Source organism: Haematobia irritans, chromosome 3 (assembly GCF_050003625.1).
Source record: "Haematobia irritans isolate KBUSLIRL chromosome 3, ASM5000362v1, whole genome shotgun sequence".
NCBI classification, from domain to species: domain Eukaryota; kingdom Metazoa; phylum Arthropoda; class Insecta; order Diptera; family Muscidae; genus Haematobia; species Haematobia irritans.
Window position 1 is genome coordinate 230,090,741 of NC_134399.1, and position 18,379 is coordinate 230,109,119.

General features: G+C 32.5%; 2 protein-coding genes across 4 annotated transcripts in view; one reads left to right on the plus strand and one right to left on the minus strand.

Moving 5' to 3' along the window:
• up (Troponin T, skeletal muscle) overlaps positions 1 to 18,379 on the plus strand; it is a 452,387-nt gene that overhangs the window by 211,685 nt on the left and 222,323 nt on the right. The window lies entirely within an intron of this gene.
• The window catches only part of LOC142228084 (uncharacterized), a 58,011-nt gene that overhangs the window by 13,351 nt on the left and 26,281 nt on the right, over positions 1 to 18,379 (minus strand). Inside the window, exon 2 of one of the 2 annotated variants that reach the window (XR_012720065.1) lies at positions 9,765 to 10,045. Coding sequence is in view for 1 of the 2 variants with exons in the window: in XM_075298387.1 (XP_075154502.1) it covers positions 9,921 to 10,045 (125 nt within the window). In the remaining variant the exon portion in view is untranslated. Of the gene's footprint in view, positions 1 to 9,762; positions 10,046 to 18,379 lie in introns of those variants that run through there. The other variant, XM_075298387.1, reaches the window with a different exon arrangement.

The following is an 18,379-nucleotide window of genomic DNA, read 5'->3' on the forward strand; positions in this document are numbered from 1 at the left end:
GAAGCACTTTTGCCACTCCGGTTGAGGTATCTCCAAAACATTCATATTGAACGCATCAACCGCTTTCGGTCTTATGCTCATAACTCTACGATTCATCACCTGTCACCCGATATCATAGACATGTTTCGAAGCACCGCGATCGTAGTTTTGGAATATTTCTTTCGACTAATCGACACGAGCCTTTTTTAGCGATTGACAAATTGTATGGGATCCAACGCAAAAAATGTTTAACGGTCCAATGTTCATCCAATATAGAATTTATGCTGGTCCCAATAATGACTAAGGTTTTCCCAAACGATAGGTTCACACGACGATCTTGTAATATCAGTTGCGCACAGCATCAATGATTTCCGGAACAACACAACAATGAAAATATTAAATATTTACATAAGAAAGTTTTATCGGGACAAGAAATTCATAATGATGTGGTGAATGTGTTAGGTGAAGGTGCTCCTTCATATGCAACAGTAAAAAAAATGGGTTGCTGAATTTAAACGTGGTCGTACGAGCATTGAATATGAACCACGTAGTGGACGTCCAAAAAACAGCAACAACAACAGAAATTGTAGCCAAAGTGCATGATATGGTATTAAATGATCGACGAATAAAAGTGCGTGAAATTGCTTATATCATGGACATCTCAAATATTCGAGTCCATATAATTTTGCATGAAGAACTACAGATGGAAAAACATTCTGCAAGATGGGTGCCGCATTTGTTAACAGTCCATCAAAAACGCATAAGAATGAACATTGCTCAAGCTTGTTTGGATCGTTTTAAGCGAAATAAAATGGATTTAAGCGCCGTTTCATAACTGTTGATGAGACATGGATCCACCACTATACTCCAGAGACAAAAGAACAATCCGAACAATGGACTGAAGCTGGAGGAAGTGCCCCAAAAGAAGACAAAGTGCATGATTAAATGATCGACGAATAAACGTGAGTGAAATTGCTTATATCATGGGCATCTCAAATGATCGAGTCCATTTAATTTTGCATGAAGAACTACAGATGGAAAAACTTTATGCAAGATGGGTGCCGCATTTGTTAACAGTCGATCAAAAACGCATAAGAATGAACATTTCTCAAGATTGTTTGGATCGTTTTAAGCGAAATAAAATGCATTTTAAGCGCCGTTTCATAACTGTTGATGAGATATGGATCCACTACTATACTCCAGAGACAAAAGAACAATCCAAACAATGGACTGAAGCTGGAGGAAGTGCCCCAAAGAAGACAAAAACAATTCAATCGGCTGGTAAGGTTATGGCAAAGGTTTTTTGGACTTCAAAGGTATTTTATTTTTCTCGAATTTGTACATTTAATTGATCCAAAAGGTTGCAATTATTTGAATTTATTGTTTTACCCTTTTGCAGATAGTCAATCATTTGAAAAAGGGTAAAACAATAAATTCAAATAATTGCAACCTTTTGGATCAATTTAATGTATAAATTCGAGAAAAACGTCCTGGCTTACAACACAAAAAAATAATTTTCCATCAAGACAACGCACCAGCGCACAAGAGTGTTTTAACAATGGCTAAAATCAACAAATTAAAGTACGAGTTGCTTGACCACCCACCTTATTCTCCTGATTTAGCTCCCAGTGAATTTTACTTGTTCCCAAATCTAAAAAAAAAATTCCTTCTTGGCAAGCGTTTTACCTCAAATGAAGCAATTACAGTTGTAAACCACGATTTTGAAGACCTTGAGGAAAACTATTTTAATCAAGGGATAGAATTTCTAGAAAAGCGTTGGACTAAGTGTATTGAAGTTTCAGGAGATTATATTGAAAAATAAAAATATTTTTGAAAAACTAACTATTCTCTTTCATTGATAGGCTAAGAAGTTTCCGAACCGCTCTCGTACATAGAATTTTCATTTTGTCCGTCAGTCGAGAGTTAAGGTTGAATTACACACCATGCGTCAATCCGTGCGTTGATGGAAGGGTTGATTTTTTCTGTTTGCGACAGCCTATTCGAGCTTTTGATTTCAAAGAGAAATTTCAACTCTTCAATCATCGCACGCATTGTACGCATTGAATGCATGGTATATAATTCTACCTTTAATCAAAATTAATGAGATTGTGATAATTTTTATAGAAACATAATGGAAGCATATTTCATCTCTTCGTGAAAAGAAAAACAATTTCGAACAAAATAAATATTTGTTACTGTGCATTGCATTTCATTGTTAATGAAAAAAAAACTGAAAAAATCACTGCTTAGTTGTGGATGTGTTAATAACGTGATACATTTTGTATGCATACAATATAACGTGACGTATGAAAATAGGTATTTTGATTTCAGCTTATATACCTTCTTAAAGAAGCATGTGTTAGAATAACATTTTGTAAAATTAACAAAATAAAATATAAAAAACAGGTAAGTCAAATTTTTGTTAATTCAAATACCGTGACGTAGCATAATAGGACGTGGACTAACAAATAAATTAGAATAGATTAGAAATATGGTCGAAACACGCAAATATTTATAAGTTATAAATTATGGATACAATTTTCTCCTAAATGTTGGTACCGTACTATGTCTACGCCGAAAAACTGCTAATTTTCATTTATCGGTTACTTTTTTAATGATTGCTTCGCAATCAATGCCCTTAATAATATTGACTATATAATCATATAATCTTTCATGGTCAATGTTAATATTGAAGATATTTTCAAAATATTCAGTTTGTTCAAGAACCATTTATTTAAATCATAGTTTTTTTCCAGTCTATGGCCAATTTTTTTCCCACCAACATCGAGGTTACCCATTTTTATTTATTTATTTAAGATTTAAAGCTACTCCCAGTCAAAACGAAGGAAAAGCATTCGTAAAAATAAACAAAATCCGAACTAAAACCAAGTTTCCTCAAATTTCGTAAAATTTCTTATAAAATGTTAATTCTGACATCCTTTATTATAGAAAGCTTATTGTTAAAAAATAATATAGTAAAGTAATATAATAAAAAACAAATAAAATATATATACACTGAAAAAACAGTGAACCCACCTGGAAGAAAAATTTCGGTTAATTTTAAAAAATGTTGAATATTTTTAGAAAATGTTAACTAAACAGTATAACAAACGCTGGCATCACGCCGATGTCATAAAATAAGTAAATATTTTTCGACAATTTCAAGAAAATTTATTAGACATAATTAAGTGTTTTCACTTGTTAAAGAAAAGTTTGTAGTTAGAAGGAAAAAATTGGAGTTCAAAATTGCAAGAATGTCTTTAGTGACATACGAAGTTAATGATGGACGCATTCGTAGTAAAATTTACAAATTTAAAGAAATATTAAACTATTTTGTGGAAGACACGAATTTAGTTAATTTGTATCCTTCATTTGTGTATATATTTTTCCTCGGTTTTAGTTAATTTAACTAACGTACGCAAAAAATTATTAGAGTAGAGGAAACTTTCTCCAAACATAATAATTCCATGAACTAAAATAAAGTTAAATTGGCTTTAGTGAAATAGAGAGTTCACTTTTTTTGAGTGTAAAATATTTGTTATTTTAGATTAGTGAGAAACATGTTCGTTTTTTGAAAATTATTAAACATTAATAACAAACAATAAGTCTATCAATGTTCGTAATGGTGTACAAAGAAAGAAACCACCAACATAATAACAACCCCTACATTCATCAGGTAATATTCAGGACGCCAACCTTTTGTGAAAAAATAGGCTTAAAGGGTCAAAATTTGGTCAAGGAAAAAATCGGTGAAATCTTTTATTTAAAAAATCAAATTAAATTTCTTTTATAGTTCAATTAGTATAAAATTCAGGGAAAATATTCAGTTAGGCTTTCGCTTTTCCAAATCCGAATTGCCGGGCCTCACGCTTGACACCTGCCATCAGATTTTGTACAGTCACCTTGTCCACCTTCTTCGCCGCAGAAAGCCAGTTTGCCTTGAACTGCTGCTCGTCCTTAGCAGTTTTTTTGGTCTTCTTTAGGTTCCGCTTGACAATAGCCCAGTATTTCTCAATTGGGCGGAGCTCTGGCGTGTTGGGAGGGTTCTTGTCCTTGGGAACCACCTGCACGTTGTTGGCGGCGTACCACTCCATGGCCTTTTTACCGTAATGGCAAGATGCTAAATCCGGCCAAAACAGTACGGAACAACCGTGTTTCTTCAGGAAAGGCAGAAGACGTTTATTCAAACACTCTTTCACGTAAATTTCTTGGTTGACAGTCCCGGAAGCTATGAAAATGCTGCTTTTCAAGCCACAGGTACAGATGGCTTGCCAAACCAGATATTTCTTTGCGAACTTTGACAGTTTTATGTGCTTGAAAATATCTGCTACCTTTCCCCTTCCTTTTGCCGTATAAAACTCCTGTCCCGGAAGCTGCTTGTAGTCGGCTTTGACGTATGTTTCGTCGTCCATTACCACGCAGTCAAACTTTGTCAGCATCGTCGTGTACAGCCTCCGGGATCGCGCTTTGGCCGTCGTATTTTGTTTATCATCGCGTATTTGGAAAGAAATACGTCAAGTTTATATTGACCAAATTTTGACCGTATCACCCTTTATGATTTTTTTATATTTGTAGGCATTGAAATGGTAAAAGGAGGACAAAATCGTTACGCAGCATCTTATTAAAAGTGAAAGGAACAAGAAGAAGAAAAGTGAATGTAAGTAGTTCTAATTTTGAAGTAAAAGGTTTACCACAAATATGTAAGATTTGTCCCAATGAATGAAAAAAGTTCAATAAAATCATTCCATATATGAATTCAATTCAGTTAAATTTTTTTATTCGGTAGTATAGTGGTACATAAATATAGGAAAATGTTAACTAATATATGGAATGCATTCTACCCAATTTCTACGAAAATCACATCGTTCAAACAAACAAAAATGTGTTTGGCGCTATACGAAGTTCAACTTTCTTCACAATGAGTTCATTTTAACTTAAAGAAGGGGTCAGTTTTTTCTGGGTGTAATAAGTCAATGTTCTTCGGGGTATTTAATTTCGCATTATTATTATGTTTTTTGCTTTACGAATTTTGAATTGCCATTCGGATTTGTACCAATTATTCGAAAACTCGTAAAGTAAGCTAGAGCTCGACCTATCGGTTTGCCATTCAGCCAAAAATCGATAATCGGTCTTCGGCGTCAAGTGGCTGGTTAACCGAAGCCGAAGGATTTTGAATAATTTATTTCATATCGAATTGTCACAGTGTTGATTTTGTTTCAGTCAAAACACCCAGTACAAATAAGACGTAAAAAATTCTTGTTTGTCATGATAATATCAAACTACTGAGGATACTAAAAAGTCTGTTAGTTCCAAAAGAATATAATAAGATATGGGTTGAAATATTGCTGTTTTTATACCTTTGTCGAATAAAATATGCTAATATTGAATTAAAACACTCCAAAATTCTTTCATTACAAATTTCAGGAAATTAATCGGTTTTTGGACGATTATTGTGCCGAACATCGGCTTCGGCCAAAAAAACAAAAAGCTCTAAAGCAGGCATTCTGATGATAATAAAATCATAATAAGCCTATGATCTATCGAAACAGCCTAATGTCTATATATCTTTGCTATAAACATGTTCGTACATATATATGTATATGTGTGTTTATTTGAATGTATGTAAACAAATGGATAAAATAAATTAGACAACACTGACATACTGACACATATATAGCCACAAATACACATGCGGAAGGAAATGTGATAACACTAAAGCCAATCAAAATGAGCAAACTCGATGTAGGCCAATGATAACCCACGTTAAGCCTGCTTCCATATTCCATAGATATACAGAGACTTATTACTTTTTTTGGTGATAATACCGAATTTACTTAATATTAATATATATTTAAACTAAATCACATTTTTATTACAAACATTTTTGGGCCCACTATTGTTTAAATTAAATTATTTAATTGTTTAAATTACCTAGAATCATTTTTTATTCCCAAACTCTGAGAGATTTTTGGATCTCGGTATCTTTTTCGATTCTAAATTATTATTCAATGCCCCGGAAAAAAGTGAACTGTTTTATAGGAAGATGAACTACCACGCACGAAAATTGAACTAAATTTTACTCCACATTTTGAGATTTCCACAAAGCGTTGTTAAAACCAGGAAATTTTATTGCCAAGTTGTACTTTTTAACTGCAGTTCACGAAAATACATCATCTCATAGAAGAAAAAATTAACTAAAAGTAAAGAAGAAACTCATTGGCGCCAAATCATGGCCATTTTAACCATACAGTAGTACATTCTTACTATTTTTTAGGGAATCTTCTTTTGTTTTAGTTCATATTGAACTTATGTGTGCGGTCATTGAACTTTATACTCACGTTTAGTTCATACAATTTTTGATACATACTTAAAAAAAGTAAGATTTCATTAAGCTGTGGAAAATTTCGATAAAAATAATAAAATGTAACTAAAGGGTGATTCTTTTGAGGTTAGGATTTTCATGCATTAGTATTTGACAGATCACGTGGGATTTCAGACATGGTGTCAAAGAGAAAGATGCTCAGTATGCTTTGACATTTCATCATGAATAGACTTACGATCTGCCACAACGTCGAATTTTCAGTGAATGGGCCCTAGAAAAGTTGGCAGAAAATCCGCTTTTTTATCGACAAATTTTGTTCAGCGATGAGGCTCATTTCTGGTTGAATGGCTACGTAAATAAGCAAAATTGCCGCATTTGGAGTGAAGAGCAACCAGAAGCCGTTCAAGAACTGCCCATGCATCCCGAAAAATGCACTGTTTGGTGTGGTTTGTACGCTGGACCGTATTTTTTCAAAGATGCTGTTGGACGCAACGTTACGGTGAATGGCGATCGCTATCGTTCGATGCTAACAAACTTTTTGTTGCCAAAAATGGAAGAACTGAACTTGGTTGACATGTGGTTTCAACAAGATGGCGCTACATGCCACACAGCTCGCGATTCTATGGCCATTTTGAGGGAAAACTTCGGAGAACAATTCATCTCAAGAAATGGACCGGTAAGTTGGCCACCAAGATCATGCGATTTGACGCCTTTAGACTATTTTTTGTGGGGCTACGTCAAGTCTAAAGTCTACAGAAATAAGCCAGCAACTATTCCAGCTTTGGAAGACAACATTTCCGAAGAAATTCGGGCTATTCCGGCCGAAATGCTCGAAAAAGTTGCCCAAAATTGGACTTTCCGAATGGACCACCTAAGACGCAGCCGCGGTCAACATTTAAATGAAATTATCTTCAAAAAGTAAATGTCATGGACCAATCTAACGTTTCAAATAAAGAACCGATGAGATTTTGCAAATTTTATGCGTTTTTTTTTTAAAAAAAGTTATCAAGCTCTTAACAAATCACCCTTTACAAGCAAATATTTTTTTCCAATAAAAATACGTCAAATTTAACGTTAGTTTAACTACGGAAATTTTTTTCTGTGTGGGTGTATGGTTAAGAAATCTTTATTTGAGGGAAAATAAATCAGTATACGAGGGCGGTTCGGAAACTTCTTACCCTATCAATGAAAGAGAATAGTTAGTTTTTCAAAAATATTTTTATTTTTCAATATAATCTCCTGAAACTTCAATACACTTAGTCCAACGCTTTTCTAGCAATTCTATTCCTTGATTAAAATAGTTTTCCTCAAGGTCTCCAAAATAGTGGTTTACAACTGTAATTGCATCTTCATTTGAGGTAAAACGCTTGCCAGCAAGGATTTTTTTAGATTTGGGAACAAGTAAAAGTCACTAGGAGCTAAATCAGGAGAATAAGGTGGGTGGTCAAGCAACTTGTACTTTAATTCGTTGATTTTAGCCATTGATAAAACACTCTTGTGCGCTGGTGCATTGTCTTGATGAAAAATTATTTTTTTGTGTTGTAAGTCAGGACGTTTTTCTCGAATTTGTACATTTAATTGATCAAAAAGGTTGCAATAGTACTCTGAATTTATTGTTTTACCCTTTTGCAGATAGTCAATCAATAAAATACCTTTGAAGTCCCAAAAACCCGTTGCCATAACCTTACCAGCCGATTGAATTGTTTTTGCCTTCTTTGGGGCACTTCCTCCAGCTTCAGTCCATTGTTTGGATTGTTCTTTTGTCTCCGGAGTATAGTGGTGGATCCATTTCTCATCAACAGTTATGAAACGACGCTTAATAATACCATATCATGCACTTTGGCTACAATTTCTGTTGTTGTTGTTGTTTTTGGACGTCCACTACGTAGTTCATCTTCAATGCTTGTACGACCACGTTTAAATTCAGCAACCCAATACTGTTGCATATGAAGGAGCACTTTCACCTAACACATTCACCATATCATTATGAATTTCTTGTCCCGATAAGCCTTTTTTATGTAAATATTTAATGACAGCACGCATTTCTAATTTTTCCATTGTAAAAAAATTGCGGATGCGTCTTTTTTTGAACAGCTGTTTCTATATGAAGGAGTTGCCAGATCGAAACAAAATTTAACATGTGTTCATAACAGAGATGGAAGTTTCCAAAACACTTAACTTTTTTCTGTTTATACCGCGCTTTTTGTGATAGGCTAAGAAGTTTCCGAACTGCCCTCGTATGAATATTCATTTCAGCGCCATCTATATGTGAAACATGGGGTTTTGCAATGTATTCCTCTATAGAAATTGGTCAAACGGGAAGACACTGAAAAGCCAAGGATATATTGAAAGGTCAGTTTCGATTTGTATAGTCTTCTGAATCACAGTAATGCATCATATACGAAACTGAGAGAAATGTTACCACTGTGACCTAATGCAAAAGGATGAACATACAGATTTATATGTGAAGGATAGATCTTTTCTCTATTCTCTATCCGATGGTAAAAACGGATATTGCTTTCAGTGTAACTTTCAAATTTGGCTTTTCTATATCGTCCCCTTTGGTCAATTTATGCCAAATTCTATGGGGGAATATATCGCAGAAAATTTTTTGTTTTTATATAAAAATCAGTTTTTCACCTATAAATAACGATGAAACGAATACATATTTTCCACAATATATAACTTGAAAATACGAAACTGAGAGAAATGTTACCACTGTGACCTAATGCAAAAGGATGAACATACAGATTTATATGTGAAGGATATATATTTTCTCTATCCGATGGTAAAAACGGATATTGCTTTCAGTGTAACTTTCAAATTTGGCTTTTCTATATCTTCCCCTTTGGTCAATTTATGCCAAATTCTATGGGGGAATATATCGCAGAAAAATTTTTGTTTTTATATAAAAATCAGTTTTTCACATATAAATAACGATGAAACGAATACGAATAAATATTTTCTACATTATAGAACTTGAAAATTTCGAACAAACGAGAATAATGTATTTATTTTTTTTTTATTTGTCAATGATTACTCCATATTATGAATGGTAATTAGTATATGTATCTCTTATAGAGATAGTTCCGATTGTTCATAGAACCCTAAAATGTTTTCAATTTTCAAAAATTTTTGATTATATCACATACGCAACATTTGCCGCACATGTCGATGGATTATAACCATAAATAACATTTAATTGGAGTGTCTAAAACTATTTGTAATACACTCAAAATATCCACATTACACTCTGTGTGAGACAGGCAAACAGACACAAATATTTATTTAGGCTATTTCGAGTTGCTCGTAAAATTTAACAAAGGACACACGAACGTGGCAACCAACCCACTAGACAACAAAGCTTAAGTATCTTTCTGGATGGCTTTGTGTGTAACATCATCAACCCATATCCGATTGTGCTTTGAAGTACTAATTAAACGAGAAAATTAATTAAACTTACTTTGTGTGCGGATAAATGTCCTTCGTACTTCTGCAGCTCTATGAAACAACACATTTACATGGGCCTCTTTTGTTTTGTGGCGGTAATGCAGGGAATATGTGCGTGTGTATGTGTGTATAGGAATGATCAGAGGCTAGAGCGAACAGGAGAGGCAGATTAATTGTTAACAAACAATTTCCAACCGAAAAACTTCAAGAGAGTGCAGAACATATAAACAGGTATCAGCATCAGGCCCACTAACACATAATACAGCCAACTCTCGGTTATGGTGTCCGTCATAACTGAAATGAAAGAACAACGGAAACGGTAAAAGCTGAATACATTTTCAAGAGATTTTAAATATGCAACTTTTTTAAGGCTTTTTTGTTTTTTGCTTTAAATGAATGAAGAAGATGAGTGTTTTTATGTAAAATAAAAACAAATTTGGATTAGGATTAAAAGTTATAACGCTATTTCATTGTTGCCGGCCTGGAACAAAAACCCCATACCCATTCTCCCTTGCAGATAGTTCATACTGTATTCCCCACAAACAGAACAATGACGTGGCAGCCTTTACAGGAACCGGATGAGATTATAAGCATAGAAATTAAAACCATTATCCACCAAACGAACCAGCATATTCATAATACTCAAATATTCCTAGGACTCATGAATTGAAAGGAGAAAAGAATTAGGGCGGTTGCACCCGTCCTCACAGTTCAACCTAAGAATATGATTGGGAAAAAGTTGTTAGCCAGCCTGCTAAATTGCCCAAATGTGAAAGCAATTAGTGAAAACCTTTTTTATATTAATTCAATCCTTCCCTAGGGGCCTTGTCCGTTTGCAGTCAATACACTTTGTTCCAAAAACATGCCCATAAATATAAGGATGGACTGGCATACATGCATGAACAACTTCATATGTGAATGTTGAGTAACACTGGCATGACTAGATCCTTATGTATGGAGCAGTATATGTGTGTCTGTCGTTTGCACGCCCTCAACCATCACAACAATTCTAAATGATGGGGGCCTGTCCTAGGGAGGCCTCCAAAGCCTTTAATACCTTTTCCATATATTATCAAATTCACATTTCAATCAAGAATAAAACAAAATATGCTAATCTACTCCTCCCCATCTTCCACCCATCCCATTTATAGAAATTACCTAAACAGGCAAAGCCATTTGAACCGGAGGATATTTAAGAGGATTTGAAATATCAGCAATCTCAGAAAGACTGAATCTAGTGCAAAGAGGGGAAAAAACCAGTGATGCCATGTTAAAGAAAAATGGTGGCACTGTTTCTTTTTGTAAACAATACCAAGGGCAAACAAAATAACAAGAATTTTCTTATAATAGGGTGGAGGTTTACATCGAAATATTGGAATGAAATTCCACAAAGGGTATAATTGGTAGTCGAAATCCAGAGGAAGGATTTGAAATATCAGCAATCTCAGAAAGACTGAATCCAGTGCAAAGAGGGGAAAAAACCAGTGATGCCATGTGAAAGAAAAATGGTAGCACTGTTTCTTTTTGTGAACAATACCAAGAACACACAAAATAACAAGAATTGTCTTGTAATAGGGTGGAGGTTTACTTGGAAATATTGGTATGAGATTCCACAAAGGCTAAGGATATAATTGGCAGTTAGAATCCAGACTAAATTAAGCAATATCTTATCGACTTAAAATTTCAAAAAACTTCTTATTGGGGTAGGTCAGTCAGAATTCTGAACAGATCAAAAAATATGATACCAACCGGATGGAAAATTTAGGGGAGAATGTTTAATTTATTATATATAAATATTTTTTACTCTTGCTTAAGAAAATTTCGTGTAGAAAAAAATTGGAGTTATATTTTTTTAAAACTGTACTTAAAGTACAGACATTTTTATTTTAAATAAGTTAATTTTATCAATTAACTTACTTTGTTGTTGTAATACTTTATATATTTTAAATTGGTGTTTTCGATATAGCTTCCATATAGACAAATTTCCCGATTTTATTTAACGTATTTGTAAATGTACACACAAAAATTTTTTTTTCTGATTCAATCACGAAATTAATTGATCCAATTTATTTTTTAATTGAAATGTCTTCAATCACAGAAATGATAGTATCAATTAAAAAATTAATTGACAGTCAATTAAAAATTAATTGATCCAATTAAATATTTAATTGATACTATTAATGTGTGTGATTGATTTTTATTTCAATTAAAAAATTTATTGAATCAATTAAATTTTTAATTGAATATTTTTTAAAACTCAATTAAAATTTTAATTGGAAAATTTTTCGTGAAATTTTTTTCTATGTATGTTAAAGTGATTCACATAGATCTAAAACTGACCATAAATAAATTTGGTTCTAGAATTGTTTGAATGGCTATATTTTCATCCGAATTTGTTAAACGCTTAAAGTAAGTACCATGTTCAGTGTTCAAGCTGAAACCCGGCTTTCGCAATCAAGGCTTTTGATCTTTTCGATCCAAAATTTGACAAGACTTGATAAAAAGATAATCGTTTCCGTACTTTTAAATTAGTGTTTTGGTGAAAAATGCGAGAATACACAAACGAAAAAGACTGTTTTTCATATGCCTGGGTGTAAAAAGTATATGTTTGGAACTCAAATTTTTTAACACAATATTTTTAAGTGCAAGCATATAATGTTCATAAAATAGCATAACACGTTAATATGTTAGAACTTATTATGTTTGGGACATAAAATGTTTGTAAATATAATATGCTTAGATGCAAACATATATTAATTTGGAAATAGCCTATAAACATATATGTATTTAGAAAGAGATACCTCAAAAAAATCGCTTCTTTAATATATGTTCCAAACATATTTTGCAGGAAGCACATATATTATTGGATACTGCCGAAGCATTAATATGTTTGTTTTATGTGAAAATATTATATGTTTGGAAGCATTTTGAGCCCTAAAATATTATATGCTTGGAAGAATTTTTCCCAAAGACGATTGTGCTCATGCTCGTAATTTTCACTTCCACGAAATATTTTAGTTCTTGGCACCTTTTTTTGTAATACATATAATGTTGAAGAAATTATTCACTTTTATAAATTATTTAAATTTTACCTTTCGCCTACACGGAGAATCGAACCGAGGACCATACAGTTTGTAAATCAACACACTATCCACTGCTACGTAGCTGTTATAGTCACCAGCAGATAATTATCGTTATAAGTTACATTTATATAGCATAGTTTGCAGCGCCCACGAGCCCATGCACATTTATATTTATACTATATTCAATTTTTATAATGAAACTTCGAAATGTGGGTTATTAAAGATTTATAGTCAGTTGTTAATGCTTGATATAAACGAAATTGACTGATTTTTGGATAAAATGTAATTTTTTATTGCAAAAATAACAATTTTGTAACAAAAAGTGTTTTTGGTACAAAACTTTAAAATTTGGAAGGAATTCAAAAACTCTAACAAAAGAAGAACGTGGAGTCGAGTATAAACATACATAAATAATTGTATAATATACACATAAATTTATTTAGGCGTGAACAGTTTTTTACTAGCATTTAACACCATCGCTCTAAAATGCCTTTTATTTTTCTTTAATAATTCATTTTAAAGAAAATAAACTTTTTAAATTGTTTAACTGCAAAACTCGAACTTAATGCCCGCTTTTATATTTGAAGGTGTCCGTCAACTCCTCGTGGACTACTTATTAATAAAGAGGAACTAAACTTTGTTTTTATACATTTTACTGTGTTATTTTTCACTATTTCCTCCTTATTTCATTTTACTGTACCAACTCTAAAAAGAGGGCACTATGCCCTTTCGTTATTTTTATGAAGGCCGCTGATTTCTTTTAACGAACCAAGAAAAAAATTGTGCCCATAATGCCAAAATGATAAACAAAACACATGTCCCACATACATAAAATGCTGCTCTCAAGGCTAAAACATATGCTGTTTGTTTTTCAAATTTCTATTCTCTTGGTTCCGAATGTCCATTCTCTTTATTACAATTAAATAATATTTAGACTTAAGCATATAAAATTTTTGGCCTTATCATAAAACAGTTTTCCGAAACAACATACAAGCGGTTTCACAGAAATTGTTCTCATTTGATTCTTTCGATATCTTTCGTCAACTCTCCCGGTTTCCATCTCTATTTCTTTCTCTATACTCTCTCTGTCGCTTTGAATAAAATATCACAACATATGTATGTTTAGTCGAAATTTGTAAATTTATATATGTTTGCATTCACACATATGATTTTTATGAAACATTCATGCCCCAAACATAATATATTCTAACATATTAACATAGATGTCCCAAACATTTAGTGTTAGTTTAGGAACATTACATGTGTGCACTTAAATATATTGTGCCCGAAACACATTTTGTTTATATCTGAACATATGAAAAACATATTTTTCTAAGAGTGTAGAGAGTATGCTGCAAGTAAAATAATGGAAGTAACCAATTGCCGCCTTAAAACAGACGTGTCGAAGCATCTTCTCGTGTAAACTGTGATGGGAATTTCATTATTATTTTCGGCTCTTATAATCGTAAGTACAGGACCCAAGAATTATCCGACTGCATCTCTTATTATTTTACACTAATACACTGTTAGAAAAATATGTTTTTCATATGTTTCGATATAAACAAAACGTGTTTCGGGAACAATTTTTAAACACAATATATTTAAATGCAAACATGTAATGTTCCTAAACTAACACTAAATGTTTGGGACACATATGTTAATATGTTAGAATATATTATGTTTGGGACATCAATGTTTCATAAAAATAATATGTGTAAATGTAAACATATATAAATTTACAAATTTCGTGTATATGTTTACTCGAAATTTATATGTTGTGATATTTTATTCAGAGAGCGACAGAGAGAGTATAGAGAAAGAAATAGAGATGGAAACCGGGAGGGTTGACGAATGATATCAACATAACACAGCGAGAGAATCAAAAGAGAGCAATTTATGTGAAACCGATTGCATGTTGTTTCGGAAAACTGTTTTATGACAAGGCCAAAAATTGTACATGCTTAAGTCTAAATATTGTTTAATTTGAATATTAGAAAAGTATTCGGAGTAAAGAGAATAGACATTAAAAAAAACAAGAAACAGCATGTGTTTTCGTCTTGAGAGCAGCATTTTATGTATGTGTGGACATGCCCAGCAAAACCTAGGTAACCACATCTCATTACAATTTACATTACCAGGAGTAAAGCTGTCATTACACGTTGCATTACATTGCGGCGAGTTATAATGACTAACTAGTAATGACAAAAATAAATACTTCTCTTTAATTTTCGAATTGTTATTCTCAAATTTTTAGGCAGTTGTAGTTAACGAATTAATAAAATAGAATAAATGATGGTACCATTAGGTATAATTATTCACATAATCGAGCACTTATATTTTTCCGTTAAGAAATTTTTATCACAAATATTTCATTATAATTGTGTTTAGTGACATTATCATATTATGTTTTAAATAAATGCTTTCTTATACGTCATTCACATTACACTTCCAAAATGCGCTTAAACTAAATTTCAAATGCCATTAGCCTTATAAAAAAAGAGACTTAAAATTCACTTTTAGTAGATTTCGAACCTTATGTGAATTGGCTATTGGATATATTATAACGTAATTCACGAATCCAGCTCACTTAAACAACCTACATTTATTTCTATTTTAAGTGTGAAATTAAATTGCGTGTAATCTTATTGAGATTATTTATTAGATGTTTTGTTTATTTATACAATATTCGTGTCTATGCAAGTAGTTCTCCTATTACAGCATCACTCGCCATATTTTGATCCATTGTAATCGGCGATATAAATCAATATTTTCGAGATTTGGATGTCTGAGACAATAAGTGGCTATTTTGCAAGCTTTGGCGTATCTACGATTAAGTCATTACATATTAGGTGATTATATGCTTTAAATGCACTACTTATTTTATGACCGAAAGTATGCCTGGGGAGAAGTACTTTCCTTCTAGGACATACGTATGTAAATGTAATCCGAAGCGATGCCAATTAATAAGTGGTTATTAATTTTTAAATAGGCTTACCTACAAGATTACCGGGTAATGAGAGTTTTTGCTGGGTGTGTTTTGTGTGTATCATTTTGGCGTTATGGTCACAATTTTTTTCTTGGTTCGTTAAAAGAAATCGGAACATACGAGGAGTAAGTCCAAATATTCAGGCAAAGGAAATTAAAAAAAATATGTAGAAAAATTACAAAGGGATCATCATAAAAATAACAAAAGAGTACTATACTCTTTTTAGAGTTGGGACAGTAGAATGAAAAAAGGAGGAAATAGTGAAAAAATAAACAGTAAAATGTAAAAAAACAAAATTTAGTTCCTTTTTATTAATAGTAGTCCAAAAGGAGTTGGCGGACACCTTCAAATAGAAAAGCGGGCATTAAGTTCGAGTTTTGCAGCTAAAACAATTGCTATAACTTAACGATATAAGTAAATATTTTTTGACAAATTCAAGAAAGTTTATTAGACATAATATTTTTTTTCACTTGTTAAAGAAAATTTTGTACTTTGAAGAAAAAAATTGGATTTCAAAATTGCCATTTATAGTAAAATTTACAAATTTAAAGAAATAATAAACTATTTTGTGAGAAGTACGAATTTAGTAAATCTTCATGATTCATTTGTGTATAATTGTTTTCTCGTTTTTTAGTTCATTTAACTAACGAACGCAAAAAAATGTTAGAGTAAAGGAAACTTTCCCCAAACATTGTAATCCCATGAACTAAAATAAAGTTAAAATGGCTTTAGTGAAATATATGGTTCACTTTTCTTGAGTGAAGAATCGGAATAATCTGTATAAAATTTTTACCTACACCACACTTTTATCAGAAGCGCTGTGATCAATATTACCGAGGGCAAACCATAGCGCAGAAACTTTTTGGTGCTCTAATTAAAATGGCTTTCCTTGCGTGTCTCAAAAACTTTATTATTAGGTGACAAAAATATGAATCATAAAGGCCTTTAAAGACAATCAATTGTACTCTGCCAAAAGTACCCTTTGGGACATAACGTCTGAAAGAAAGAAAATCTTGTATAGTGCACACTATCATTTCTGTTAGTGAAACAAGGGGGATGGCGGGAGGAAACATCTGTGGACTGCTGGTGTTGCAGCACCTCACTTGTAATTTAACACAATTTGTCGGCTGGTCTGAGTGTTTCTGAATGAGTTTGAACTACCTTCCAAAGTGTGGATGGCCCTCATGATTTTGTTTGTGCCAAAGCAATTGTCTCTTGGAAACTTCCAGAAGCACTGGGGGCACCACCAATTTTGGCCAAAGGCAAAAAACATGAGATATTTTTCGTCTCTTCGTCTTTCGGAAGAAATGTTTAATTAGAGAACTCACAAGTAATTGCAGTGATAACCGCATCAGTGGCCTGTATATTTGATTTTGTTGTTGCTTTAGACATAACCAGCTAGGAATAGATGAAGGTAAAAACATTATGGGTTCATAAAATGTTAGCCAGGGAGCTTTAGTAAAACCACAAAACAGTTTAAACTAACTGCAGTGATGGTGCATCGTGGATTTTCTTTACTTTTCTTTCACTAACAACAAATGAATTTAAAGTGATTTCGAATACATCATGAAAACCTTATAGTTAAATTTCAAGTTTTTTATTCAAATCAAAGTCTTTGCTAAGGGGCTTCTGCTGGATTACAAGGATTAAAACAAATGAAGAATGCATGAGAACTGGTAAAAGTTGCTAGGGAAAAGGGAATAGAAAACATGACATAAATTTCTGCTCTCTATCAAGATGGACTGTGGAGAAAAATAGGTTGTACTTCCAAGTGGTATTTTTGTTGATTTTGGTAAAAATCAAAACACGATTTATAGAGTGTGACCAATATAAAATGTAAATATTGAGCAAATAAAAATTCCATTCAATGGGAGCTATATCAAAATCTATACCAATTTGAACTAAATTTGGTACACAATGTTAAAATCGTAATTCTACTCTCAGGGAAATATTTCAAGTAAATTGAAAAGAAAATTTGGTCTCCGGGCGAAAGATGTATGGAAGCTATATCTAAATCTGAACCAATTTCAAATTTAGAATACTTAACCATTTGCCTCTACGGTCAAATGAGTCTAAATCGGGCGAAAGATATATATGGGAGCTATATCTAAATCTGAACCGATTTGGCTGATATTTTGCATGTTTTCCGAGACTCAGTCCAGTAGATTTCAGTCCATTAGTCCAGTAGATTTAAAAAAATGCCAGTAACTTTAAAATAAAGTATTTAAAAAAAATCTTCTATTTTTTAAAGAAGTTTTGCTTTGTAGTCATGATAAAAAAGTCAATAAATTTAAAGACGAAGAATTTTTAAAGCATTTTGAAGAATTTTTTTAAATTATTGAAGCCAAACTGATCTTGGTCCAACTAAATTTTCTTTCATGCGATGATGCGCAGTTTTAAGTCGAATCGACTTTATTGGAAATTTTTTCGACTTTTGGACAAGGATAAAACTTTTCATTGGAAAATGCGTTTTCAATGGTAAGCAAAATTCGCATTCGTATTTTAAGGACATTAGATCTTTGGCCGCACTACACTATTCTTTTCAGTGCACTGAAAAAA